This window comes from Lactuca serriola, chromosome 5 (genome assembly GCF_051521515.1).
Source record: "Lactuca serriola cultivar US96UC23 chromosome 5, Lser_US96UC23_V15, whole genome shotgun sequence".
Lineage (NCBI taxonomy): Eukaryota > Viridiplantae > Streptophyta > Magnoliopsida > Asterales > Asteraceae > Lactuca > Lactuca serriola.
In genome coordinates, this window is record NC_136412.1 from 302,487,689 (window position 1) to 302,502,053 (window position 14,365).

The 14,365-nt window shown below is 29.0% G+C and overlaps 1 protein-coding gene and 1 pseudogene across 1 annotated transcript; both read right to left on the reverse strand.

Annotated features, from left to right (window-relative positions):
• Positions 1 to 1,860: 1,860 nt before the first annotated feature.
• LOC145054781 (thermospermine synthase ACAULIS5-like) lies at positions 1,861 to 4,322 on the reverse strand. Its single transcript, XM_079003035.1, has 10 exons — positions 4,084 to 4,322; positions 3,671 to 3,737; positions 3,464 to 3,558; positions 3,250 to 3,352; positions 3,038 to 3,126; positions 2,780 to 2,936; positions 2,632 to 2,707; positions 2,475 to 2,533; positions 2,242 to 2,378; positions 1,861 to 2,118 (listed from the first exon to the last, which is right to left on the reverse strand). Exons 1-10 carry the CDS (start codon positions 4,197 to 4,199, stop codon positions 2,022 to 2,024), a joined length of 996 nt encoding a protein of 331 aa, XP_078859161.1. The 5' UTR covers positions 4,200 to 4,322; the 3' UTR covers positions 1,861 to 2,021.
• A 4,524-nt stretch (positions 4,323 to 8,846) lies between these two features.
• On the reverse strand, positions 8,847 to 11,311 carry LOC145050696 (peptidyl-prolyl cis-trans isomerase CYP28, chloroplastic pseudogene; annotated as a pseudogene).
• Positions 11,312 to 14,365: the final 3,054 nt, after the last annotated feature.

The window sequence follows — 14,365 nt, forward strand, 5'->3', positions numbered from 1 at the left end:
AAATAGGGTGTAACACCCTAAAAATTAGGGTTTCTTAATCAGCCACCACCTCATCGAGTTTTCCTCACCAACTCGTCGTGTTGGTCCAAAAGGATCTGTATCCCAAAACTTTCAACACGTCGATTTGCATCCATCAACTCGACGAGTTCCAAGGGAAAAATTGCATTTTTATTGAAAATTCTCATACCTGGAAATCGGGATGTTACAGGGTAGGACCAAAGTCGATGGATGTCGGGGTGCTCTTGAAGCAGGAAAACCGATTGGTTGTTTCAAGTTTTATTTTGCTACATTTTGGAACTTGAAACATGTAACAAATATGTTTTATTATTTTCATAAATTGTTTTTTTTACTACTAGAGTGTGACAGTTACTGAAGGTGAATACAGAAGTATGTCCACGAAAACACATTTCCAGCCTATGAAAAATCAATAGAAAATGGTTGAGGTTTGTGTCACTTCACAAATATGTTATACATTTGATGCTTTTATATTTGTTTATAGTAAGATCATTATTATTTTGTAGATAATGGAATATGCCTATCTTTTAGAGCAAGCAGGTGTAAATATGTGGAATTAAGGATCAATACATACAATTAGCAAAAAAAAAAGGTTATTAACATTGGTGTGATTTATTCTTAATAATTTTATGGATGATACTGAAAAAAAAAAAGATTTTTAAACATCAAAATAGTAAAAGTATGTTGCTATTTCCAAAAAATTTCACATTGCGGCAAATCTCCACACTCTATTATGGTACGATGCCCAATAAATAAAGAATTCTTTCACTTCAAGATATAGGGCTTTTCCTTGCTCTTTTCCCTTGCATCGAAGCTAAAACCCTTATTCCAAGAAATTGATTTCATCTAATTGATTATCCAAATAAGTGATCAGTTGATCTATTAATTACCTAATAAATGCATAATCTATGTAATTTGCACCATACTAACTATATCCTGAACTTGATTGACGTATGGTTTGTTAGTTGCATGGAAAATATTATGTTAAGCAGTTGGAACTTATCACCCAGGTAACATTTACCGATATGCCCTTTTTTATATTTTGTTGATTTTTAGTTATTACTTTGCAAATAATTTACTACTGATGTTGACAAACAGATGCGGATGGATGGTTATCAAACCACATTCCAAGAAACTTTCTAAGGTGATTATCATCCAAGAGATTTCATTTTTGAAACGAATGAAATCCCATAAAGATCATAAGAATAACATCCAGACTACAAAACCGATGACCTCTCCACTGAAGATAATATAGCTTTCATGATAGGATCTATCCACAAAAGGATTGCAAACTATAAGTGTGTGATAAAAAAATGAACATGTCGACTAGAATACATGTTTAATGTAATCTGATCAATGTAACTTAATAAAATCTTCCTGTTGTGTCATTTTTTTTGGCATATCCAACCCCGCAAGGCGGGAATTCTTTCCTAGTTTAATATTAATCAACAAATTAGTTACCTATTGTATTATTACTTTCTACCCTTATCCTAAAATGACCATACGGGGAGATATTATATCACCAAGAGTCCAAGACAACCAATTTTTTTATGACCTTAAGAAAATAGCCACCATTCTTGTGAACATATATCAACACAAACACGCTCGATAAAAATCACCTTTAATAAATTTCCGTAGGTGTAATTTATTCTTCGCCAATGAATATTTTTTATGATAGATTCAAGTTCATTACCTTAATAAAGCTCGATAATGGTTCGTGACACGCATTTTAACTTCCTTGCCAATATTAATGTTTTACTTGTTAGAGACACAATGATCAACCATGCATGCATGAATAAAATGTATTTTCACATAACAAGTTAAACATATCGGGTTGTGAATCCGTTTTCATAGAAGTTCATTAACATTTAGAAATTAATTTACCATTGGTGGCTACATAATTAAAGAAACAAAATACAAAGAAAAGGTAAACAAAGAAAATTCAAATAAAACATCAAAATTAAAGGGAATTTGCTTCATCTTTCGTGCATCAAATCCGTCCCTTGTCAAGCATGATGATCGTGCTTGTGAGCTGAACCGTGTCCATGCCCATAGATGAATCTTGCTGCACCCTCTGTGTACACATGTGTTTCATCATCCAATCTACAAACATACAAGAAAACACAATATCAGTAATTGAATTAAAAAACTGACCACAGATTTTTTTTTTTTTTTTTTTTTTTTTTTTTAAAAAAAGAAAAGAAAAGAAACATCTATAGCTCTTACGATTTTCGAACTGCTTTGCTCAAGGTAGAAGCTGACACAAATGTTTTGCCATCAAGATATCTATTCTCGCCATTGATCCTTTGCTTCATTCTCAAATCCAATTCATCTGGACTCAGTGTTATCGGGTAATCTGATGCCTGTGGTCAAGTTTAATAGAAACATCATTAACTTCGATGGCAGAAAGATTACTACAAAGAAATTTAGCGAACAATAGAAGCATATAGTAAAATTACCATGACCCATCCCCAAATGTCAGCATAGGAAGGAATGTGAGCTGAGTATGGCACCACATCTGTTCACCATTTGTGCCAAATTAATAAAATATAAAGAAGAAATATGATCTTTAAAATAAAGTTAAAGCAATATTAATTGTCATACATCAAAACTTACATTTAAAAACCTGCTTTAGAGTGTTGAAAATACAAGAGAAAACTTCTGTGTGGCTAAATACACCAGCTGGTCCAGCCTACACAAAATGTTAGATTATTATTTTAATAATCCTTCTTGTAATTATATTTAAATCCTTCAATAAATTTACCTGTGTGACAAAAATGCCACCCTCCGTGAGTCGTGGTTTAACAGTGAGTTCATAGAAGGTCTTGGTGTAGAGTTGGTAACATGGGCCTCCTTCAAGGGGATCTGCCAAGTCTCCTATGATCACATCATATTTATCGTCTCTCTTTTCAAGTTCCACCCTACAAAGTAATTAAAACATAAATCCTCAATCGTATTATAAATGATAAAAGGTTTATATATACGGGCTTTTTATGGGATTAATTAAACAAACGTATTCAACCTAGCGTCATTGATAATGAGCTCGAGTCTTGGATCACCGAAAGCTTCAGTGTTTACTGCCAAATAAGACTTGCAAAACTCCACCACTTCCTGCTCATATGGTAATTAAGAGTTTTCGTTTTGAGTGCGTATATATATACATAATAAATGTGGTTAATTAATTTTACATAATCTTGTTAGAAAGAGCAAAAGATGGAAACGAAGGGATGTCACCTCATCAATGTCACACATGACAACTTTGTTCACAGTCTTGTGTCTAAGTAGTTCCCTTGCAGTTGAACCCTCACCTCCACCCATAACAAATATGGTCTTCGGACTAGACAAATTATTCGATCAAATTACATATGATGATATAAAGTAACTTAATTTTAAAAAAAAAATTCTGAATATATATGATTCCTATATAGAACTGGATAGAGAGTTGTACTTGGGGTGATGTAGAAGTGGTGGATGAACAAGAGATTCATGGTAGATGAACTCATCGATCTCTGCACTTTGCAACTTTCCATCGATTACGAGAGCCTGAGAAAATTAAATATATTTACTTGTTATATATATCGAAGAAGATTCTGTGTTTGGATTTGATGAAAAAAGAAATAAATAAAAGTAAAAGTGGAGTATATATACTAAGTACCTTCCCGAAGGGTTTAGTGTCCAAAAGTTGAATGTCCTGGAACTGAGTGGCTCCTGTGTGTAGTATACTGCATAAGAATATCAAAAAGCAAAGTTAAACTCTAGCTAGAGACTTTCTTCCAAATATTAAAATGAAGTTGAGCACCCATAAACGTATAAGCTTTTTTATATAGTATTATATTATTTGACCAAAGAAAAAAAAATAAAAAATCATAGGGGCCTGGGACAAGAATCTTGTATGCCACTAATCTTTGTCTAGCTTTAACACATACAAAACCTTTTAGCAAAAAGGCCGAATAGAAACATGTTTAAGGTTTAGAAGTTTATAAATTAAATCAAACTGTTTAAAAAAAGAGCAAATGAAGATGGTATTGATAAAAAAGTAGAATTAATAAAAAGATTAAGTAAAGAAACCTGTTGAGAGCAAAACACCATCTCAAGTTCTCTTCGATCTCTTCTTCATACCAGCAGCTTTTCCTTTGAGAATAGACATTAGTACCATTAGCATTTGAGCAAGAAATATCACCCATTTTCTTGAATTGTTATTAGAAAGGAATTGAAGAAGGGGATGTGGTGTGTTAGTTCTGAAGATGGAGGCTTGGATTTATATAACAAGTTAAAGTGGGCGCAGTTGAGTTCAAATGAGGAGTGGTGGAGTGGTGGTGATGCTGATGATATAAGTTGTTTGAAAGTGAAGGCAAAATCCTCATTGATTTCCCCAAAACCATCATAAACTGGGATTTCGGAGCTTGATTTCCCCGCGTGCCTTCCTCCCTACTTTATTTATTTATTACACATAAATCCAACTTCAAATTCTCCAAAATATATATATATATATATATATATATATATATATATATATATATATATATATATATATAATAATAATTTTGTTAACAATTATTAATTTATTACAACATATCATATAATCATATAATATCATATCATCATACTATATATAAAGAAGATATTTTTTGTATCAATATATTAATTTGAAACTTCCATAACTCTTTAATTTTTAACTTAATATAATTAATCTATTAATTTATAATATGATATTAAATGAAAAATATTATCTTATTTTTGATAGACATTTAGGAGATGTTTGACTTATCTTTTTGAGAGCCAAAAGTCATTTTGTCAAAAGTTACAAAAAAACAGTATTTTCTGATTTTTCCAAAAAGTCACTTTTCCTTATATAAAAAATCAAAATCAAAAAGTAACTTTTAAAATGGTTTTACCAAACATCTTTTGCATTCTATCTTTTCTAAAAAGAACTTTTGGCCCCTCAAAAGATTAGTCAAACACCCCCTTAGAATGATTACTTATTTGTTAATTTAAGTATTATGTTAAAACCAAAATATAAATCAAAATGAACTTAAAAACATATCATCTCATATTATACATAATGTGACTTTTTTCTATTACCATATTAATTTAAAACTTCTATGATCTTTTAACTTTCAACTTAATATAATTAATCTATTAATTTAAAATATGATATTAAATACAAAATATTATATTATTTTTGGTAGATTTTTAGAATGATTATTACAATACATTTATTTGTTAAATCGAATATTATGTTAAATCCAAAGCAAAATATAAAATAAACTTAAAAACATATTTATATACTATTTTTTATCATAGTTAAAAGGTTTAAATACTATAATGTAGAACAATATGTCAAAGTACATAAACGATATTAAAAACTATTTTATATTATAATTATTTTTTTTCCAAATAATTGGTTTCTAATAATTAACAAAAAATAAAATGACATTGTGTTAACTTAAAAATAATGGTTTATATATCAATTAACCATCATGATCAAAATTTAAAAAAAATAAAAATAAATAGATAAGTAATTTCTAAATTAATCAATCATAACTTTAAATTGAAATACTAAATCAAAAACAATGTTTAGTTTTATTTAAATGTAAACCACAGTTAAATGTTATTAAATGATATAATTATGATATATGTATACTTTATAATATCGTTCAAAATAATTACAAATTTATATATCGACACGGTGTAAGAGTTATTATTTTATAGTTATTATTTTCAATATGTATATGCAAACTATTTAACTATATAGTTTTATTTTGCGCAACGCGCAAATATTCACCTAGTTTATGATACAATATCTACAACTTTTTACAATTTTATCATATTATTATTATTATTATTATTATTATTATTATTATGATGATGATGATGCACATGGGATGAAACGTTAATTTAACTTAATGTTAACTCTTATTCCCTCTACTTGTGATGCATTATTAATTTGTATAAATGCAAATTACAAAAGGACAACATAATAATAATTATAGCCTTTGTTAATCAAATAAAAATTCATATAAAACTATATAATATTGCACTGTAAATGAGACATTTTTCTATCACCATATTATTTTGAAAGTAGCTTAACTTTCAATTTTTCAACTTAATATAATTAATTTGTTATTTTAAAATATGATACTAAAAGCAAAATATTATCTTATTATTGGTATATTTTTAAAATGATTATTATAATACATTTATTTGTTAATTTGAATATTATGTTAAAACCAAATATAAAATATACTTAAAAACATATTATATCATGATACTATACTATAAAGAAAATATTTTTTCTATCACTGTATTAATTTAAAACTTCCATAACCTTTTAGTTTTCAACTTAATATAGTTAATCTATTAATATAAAATATGATATTAAATGCAATTTATTATTGGTAAACTTCTAAAATGATTATTACACTTATTTGTTATTTTGAATATTATGTTAAATCCAAAATATATATCATCATATCATATTATATTATATTATATTATAAATGAGACATTTTTTTCTATCCTTATATTAGTTTGAAACTTACACGTCCTTTTAGTTTTCAAATTAAACATTTAATCTATTAATTTAAAATATGATATTAAATGTAAAATACTATGTTATTATGGTAAACTTTTAAAATGATTATTACACTTATTTTTTAATTTGAATATTATGTTAAATACAAATCATAAATTAAAATAAAAAATAAAGTTAAAAACATATTCATATACTATTTTTCAAAGTAGTTAAAAAGGTTTAAATATTAGACAAAACTTCATAAATGGTTCCTGTAGTTTCATAAAATTTGAAGTTTCATTCCTAACTTTAAAAAAAAAAAAAAAAAAAAAAAAAAAAAAAAAAAAAAAAAAAAAAAAAACTCACAGATGGTCCATTTGATCGTTAAGTGAATGACATTTCGTCATTTCACTACTTCAGGGACCATTTATGAAGTTTTGTTTTATTTAAATAAATAAAATACAACTATTTGATAAAAGGGTCTCTCCCTCTCTCTCTCTAAAAAAATCGCCCAATACATCTTCCCCAACCCATCTTCTACCCTCCATTTTTTCTACCTCAACTTTGTCCAGATTACACACTACAAATATATTCTCTCTAACTTTGTCCAGACAAGTAGTATGATTATAGTGAAAATCATTATTTTAGAAAGAAAAAAAAAGCAATAAAGAATAAATTATGTGTAGCTTTCCTGGTTATGAATGGAAAAAAAAAAGGAACCATTGTGAATGCTCAGGACACATCTCTAAATAAAGAGAAACCTTATGACATCATCTAAAACAATCTGGACCGTTGATTGTGTTTTCTTTATAGGTTTTACACCCTTAGATCAATTTGCTTACGTCACCTTGATCAAACAAGAAGTCAATTCATTATATTAGGAAATTAAATGTAGGAATTGAATGAAAATGATACTTGAATTCTTTCCAAACTTACAACTACAAAATTGGTTCCTTATTAATGTAAACCTTAAATTTAGGCTCTATTTCCATTTAAAATTGCTTTCCAAATACATTATATGTTGAAATCTCAGAAACTATTGATTTCAAATTTCAAAAGTTTCGGATATTTTTATGAACCAATACACTTTCACGCATTATATCTTCTATTTTAAGTTTAAATGAGATTTCAATTGATTACCTACTAATTTTCATCATATTGACTTGTATATATATTTCAAACCTTTTTAATAATCGATTTACACAAACATTATGTTATAATTCTCACGTAGAAAACAAATGCAAAAAAAACTTCAACCTTCCCATCAGTCTGATTAGTCGAATAAATGTATGTATTTATTCCTTAAATCATTTTAATCTGTAAGTTTGATATTTTTTTCGAAATTATATGTTTTTACTCATTCGTATGGTTCTTTGTTGAATACTTATAATTTGGATGTATAATGTTGTTTTTGATTTTTTTTTTTGATGTTGTGTTCGGTTCTTGGTTCCATCTTTTTAATCGATAACTATGATCCTATTTTCGAAAACAATAAACTCAATGTTAAAATTGGATGTTATATATAATGAAATTATGATGATACATGTGTGTATACCTTTGTAAAAAATCAATAGACAAGACAAGAGATGACATCACATAATATAACAGACGAGTTGTACAAAAGACATGAACGCCATCATTAGAAAGTTTTTTTATGTCTCCGGTAGTAACAGAATAAGAATAAGAAATATACCTTCTCAACAATTGATGTGAGCTTTAAAGTTAAATATAAGCATGTTGTGAAAGATGAAAATAGGCTCCCGTATTCTTTTTTCAAAAAGAATCGGTATCATACATGGACAGGTAAGAATGCACGGTATAATAGAAGTGTGCACTCAACTAGAGTCAGCATTTGACCCTGAAATAACAAAAACACCCCTCAGAACCTTTTGAAAAAAAAATCAGGTATACTCAACGACCAAAAATGTAATCTACTCTAAATAAAAAGAAAAAAAAAAAGAAAAATATAAATTTTGTTGTTATGCTATATTTTTTTAGTTTTGGTTCAAAGGCAAAATGGTGATTTAAAAAAAAAAACTAATAGTTAGGCTATTAACTTAGGCAATCATAAAAGTTTTATGAAACAGTGAAACAAGGTCCAAAAACTACAACCTGATTCTTTTAAGGACCAAAACCAAAACATCAACTAAACACATGGACCAAATATGTAAATCACTAAAAATAAATGAAAAAAAAATTGTTTATACTGACGCCCCACCCCCCCCCCCCCCCCCCCCATTTTGACGTCATGGTGGTAGATCGAGCTTCATCACTTTTGCCCCTAATTTGCTCTTTGCTTTATAGTAAGGAATGTTTTTTATTGCACTGGATCATTTATTGCACGTTCAGGATCCATTGATATAATCTCTGTTGTATTTCAAATTCAATAACAAAATTATAATTAATTAACTTTTCATTGAAGTTAATAAATTATAAATTTATCTCACTTCCTGCTCATCCAAGTTTTCTCATTGCTATAGCATCACGAAGTTGATCATATCGCATATTTTTCTAAATAAGAAACACTAATATCAACAAAAGAAGCTATTTTATTTCGTAATAAAGCTGAATTAAAAAATAAGTAAATAAATAAATAAGAAATAGAAGAACCTTGTATTACCACCATATTTTATGTTTGACCTCATCACCATATTTAAATCCTCCCATAATTTGAGGCATTGTGATTAACCAAAATGCAATAATGTTTGGATCTTTCATGCTATCAATAATATGCTGAAACACAAAAGTAGATGTTTTGAAGTGAGATAATTGTTACAAGAGGAAAAGGGGTAGAATCGTAATTGACATTTACCTCATAAGGGTTTTTTGTTTTTTTCATTATGTTGTAAGCTTTGCATGGAGGCTCGATAATTTGCAAAGTAAATAAAACTAAAGGGGTGTTTCTTTTTTCCTTCATTAAACTCTATAGTGAATGACTATATGGATAAAGTGTTCTATACATAAAGATTGTAGATAAATATGGAAAATAAAACGCAATGGATTACGAGAAATCACAAAAAATAAGAACCAAACCTAGAAACCAACATCGAAGAAAAACCCTACTTTCTTTACTTGAAAAAAAATTAACATACCTGCACATACTCAAAACCATAGAAAGAATTTCACAAAAAAAAAATTATTTCATAAAAAAAAGGAGCTTGAAAAAAAAAGATGGTGGTAAACCGAAGAAGGCATATCAAAATCAACAAAAAAACGAAGATATAAATATAAATGATGGACCTGATAAATGATTTTTGTCATATTATCCCTAAAATAAAAAAGAAGCCATCAATGAATCTTAACATTGTCGATGATAGTAACAATAACTCAGATTAAGGAAAAAAAGATCTGATATTAGAGATGAAGTGGAGGGAGATGATTAGCTTCGTTGCAGATTTATTGGTTATAGTTTCTTTATATTTAATAATATGGGGGGTTTTATGTGGTTGATTTTGAAGGAACATAAATAAGTTGCTATTTTTTGAAATAAACAGTTATATTTCGCAATATAGCCATAAAATAACAATGTATTTTGAAAGTACATTGTTAAATGTTGGATTATACTTGTGTAGACCCATTTTCACGCATGGTTTGCTATATATAGTTGTTTTCCGTGTCACAAGTAAAAAATGTTTGAAGGTACTTATATGTGACAAACAAGGTCATTGAACTAATAAAACAAAAAATGTTGTCTATAAAGAGGTCCTTCAACGCTATATATATATATATATATATATATATATATATATATATATATATATATATATATATACCTATTTTAGTGTAATTTCTACACATTTCAATAATACCAATAACCCTACTTTTTTATAATTATTTTGTAATATCTATATAAATTTGCATTTTATTTATGTGTTCCCCGCGTTTAACGCGGGTCATAATCTAGTTGTATATCAATCTAACTTGAATTCCATAGATACAAATAGAAATTTCGCAAAACTAAGCGGAAATTTGAATCAAAGTTCTAATCCCAATTCTTAACTTCTATGGCATAATACTGAAATAACGAAATGAGGTTCAATTCCTTTACCAATTAATAGTTTTAAACACTAATTTAATTAAATGTCCATGACAATTAAAGTTACCTTCAAGAACAGAACCAAACACGATATTTCTACCATCAAGATCAGGGCAAGAACCAAGGGCCAGTCGTGATCTTGAATTCGACATTATGATAATTCGGATCGAGTTTAATACCGTCATCATCATCATATTCCGATAAGAATAACGATAAAAGTCACCCTTCGTATGCCCTAATTGGAAAGCCATAGGGTCGATACTCTCTTTATTTCTAACAAAACCTACTCGCGACTTTACTTCTCCTTTATCACTCCGTCCTTGATATCCCGCCATAAAAAACCAACCAAGAAAGATCTTATGAATTAACGTTCCTTTGTAGTAACCGATGCACATGGATTTGAAATTGGAAACGGTGATGGGGACGAGGTTGTCATAGAAGCCAAGGATGATGCAGCCGACGGGTTCGATATCAGTACAGAGGGCGAGATCTGATCCTAGGGTTTGGGTTTAAAAGTAGCTAGGGTCAGATACTTAAGTCCATGAATACACAGTCAATAATGGTGGTGTCAAGTTGTTTTTTTGTGGTGGTGAGGCTATAGAGAGGGAGGAGGAAAGAGCGGTGGTGGTGGTAAAGAAGAAGAGAAGAGAGCGGCGATGATGGTGGAGTTTGGAGAGAGGAGCGGAAGGAGGAGGATTAGAAGGGAGTGTGGCGGAGGTAGTAGTGGTTGTGGTTGAACAACCCATGGTGACGACGTATTTATTGAGAGAGAGAGAGAGGGAGGGAGAGAGAGAGAGACTTTTTTAAATAGTTATATTTTTTATTTTTTTTAATAAGGCAAAACTTCATAAATGGTCCATAGGTAGTGAAATGACGGAAATGTCCTTCACTTAACGGACAAATACTGACGGAGTGAGCCACAAGGACTAAGTATTAAAAGTTTTGAAACCATAGGGACCATCTGTGAGGTTTTTTAAAGTTATGGATGAAACTTTAGATTTCGTGAAACCATAGGGACCATTTATGAAAGTTTTTCGAAATATTATAATATAGAAAGTACAAATCAAATTAAATAAATAATAATAAAAAGTATTTTATATTATAATTAATACTTTTCCAAATAAGTGATTTCTAATAATTAACAAAAAAATGACATTGTGTTAACTAAAAATCGATTTTATATATCAATTAACCATCATAATCGAAATTTAAAAAAACAATACATAATTATTTTCTAAATTATTTATTAATCATAAATTTAAATTGAAATATTAAATTGAAAACCATGTTTTGTTTTATTTAAGTGCTGGTAGATGTTATTGAATGATATAATTATGATAAATATGTATTTTATAATATCGTTCAAAATAATTAGAAATTTATATACCAAACATAGTGTAAGCATTATTCTATTATAGTTATTATTTTCAATATGTATATACAAAAAAAATTAACTATATATTTTTATTTTTGCGCAACACACGAATATACGTCTAATTTATTATATAAGAGTCTACAACTTTTTGTGATTTTATTGTTACTGTTACTTGTTACTATTATGGTTACCGTTATCGTTATTGTTACCGTTATTATTATTATTCACATGAGATAAGACATTAATTTAATTGAATGGTAACTCTTATTCCCTCTATAGCTGATGCATTATTGATGTGTATAAATGTCATATGTAAAACTTTCGACAACATAATAGTAGTTATAGCCTTTGTTAAACAAATAAAATTTCATTTGCAACAATATAAATGATATAAAAGCACGTATATTTGGTAGAAATGTACGGATTTACCTTTTTGTGTATTTTAGATTCACTAAAGTCAAATGTTTGCAAAGAAAAAAAAAACATTTTAACCCTTTTGCGTATTTCTGGTTTATTCGAGTCCTTTTGTTTGGCAAAAATGTTCGTTTTATTTTTTTGCTTGGTTCATTAAAACCTTTTAAGTTTAGCAGAAATGTTCAATTTTACCGGTTAAATCTGGAAAAAAAAATAATAAAAAAAATAAAAAATAGTGCAAATATATGCCTTTAATGAAGCTGCGAAAAGGTAATTTTGTACATTTCTCCAAAACTTAAAAAACCGTTATATCAATTGCCATATTTTTTTATAAAATTTTAGGCACTCATGTCTTATTAAATATACTTGGGCACAATATATAACACGTAACCAAGTTAAGCCTTAGGCCATGTGCAATGCTTGTCACAAACACCGCAACCACGAAGACTATCACGAAGCACGAACTGGTGGTGGTGTATCAGTGACCAACACGACCGAAGAGATAGGAAAAAGAAGAGGGTCGGCTAAAAGAAGCAATGTATGTGGTCCTCCGTCTTCCCCACCACGAATCACCATGACCACGAAAGTTTTGAATGATATGCACGTACAACGTTCGTGGTCACATAGACCACGAGCCCCTTCGTTGCTGGTATACCATACTACCTTAGGGGGAGGGCACACCACAAAGTGCGGTTTGTGTCACGTGGCAATCTAAGCCTACGATAACACCACACAATGGCCATTCGATTTTGCAAGGACACATACTCAAGAAACATATACACCACATTCTCTCTTTTCTCTTTTATTCCCTTTAGTGGTCAATTTAATAAAAAAAAATTAAGTATTTTACCATTCTATAAATTTAATCATTTTTTAACCTTTAATCGTAATCTTCTATAATTTTTCTCGTGCTATTACTTTCTTATCAAAATGGATTCCAACAACCGCACTCCAATATTTTGTCAAAAAAAATCTCGTACTACTAGTTCAAGTACAAAATACAAATAGTTTTCCTTTTGAAAAGGTTGTTAATGGCTTACCAACCCCAATTTAGACGTCCCTATTCATTCACTCCTCCAATTTTAATTTCAAAATGTCAAACAATACTATCATATGCTTACCCCAACCATTACCCTGAATATGTTCATGAACTTCTCTGACTTTTCTCAAATATATTCCGCAAACCCAACTACCTCCCTCGCTAGAAGTTGAGTTCAAACCGAACCTAAGCCCCACCCAAAGGCAAAAGGAAAAAAGCAGCTCCATAAATGTGGACTCCGGGGGAAGAATTAGTGTTGGTCTGTTTGTGGATCGAGACATATCCGAGGATGCGCAAACTAAAAATGTGCAAGCTACTAATTATTTTGGCTATGCATGACTGAACGCTTTTACTTAGAAATGAGTTGTGGTGACTACCGTTCAAAACACCTATTGACAACAAAGTTTCGAGAGATGAACATTTCAATTACAAAGTTAAACGAGTTATGCAATAACCAAAAAAACTCAAAAGAATCCATGAATATTTAAAAATTGAAATTTTGAAATTTTGTAAATTTGGGTGTAGTATTTGAAAATTTAAAATTTTGAATTTAAAAAAAAAAAAATTATTCCCTCTTAGGAGCGCCAAGGACCGCTAAACCCGAGTTTGACTGATATTGACAAATTTCCGCCAAACACTCATAATCGTAATGAGTTGCAGACCGTCTAGCGCTGCCTAGTCCGTTATTTACAACACACACACACACACACACACACACACACACACATATATATATATATATATATATATATATATATATATATATATATATATATATATATATATATATATATATATATATATATATATATATATATATATATATATATATATATATATAATTGATTATTGATGACGTGAAATTTAAAGGTTTTAAACACAGAAATACGACATGCGTAATCCGTAAAAATTAATAGAACTTTAGGACATCAAATAAAAGAATATACATATAAGGTTGGTGTATAAAGTGAT

What these genes read in the sequence shown, in the direction of transcription:
- LOC145054781 (XM_079003035.1), bottom strand. Translation starts at nt 4,199, where the DNA reads ATGGGTGATATTTCTTGCTCAAATGCTAATGGTACTAATGTCTATTCT. An exon ending in ACACTAAACCCTTCGGGAAG is followed by an intron (nt 3,559 to 3,670) that starts GTACTTAGTATA and finishes TAATTTTCTCAG; the next exon opens with GCTCTCGTAATCGATGGAAA. An exon ending in TCATGTGTGACATTGATGAG is followed by an intron (nt 3,127 to 3,249) that starts GTGACATCCCTT and finishes CCATATGAGCAG; the next exon opens with GAAGTGGTGGAGTTTTGCAA.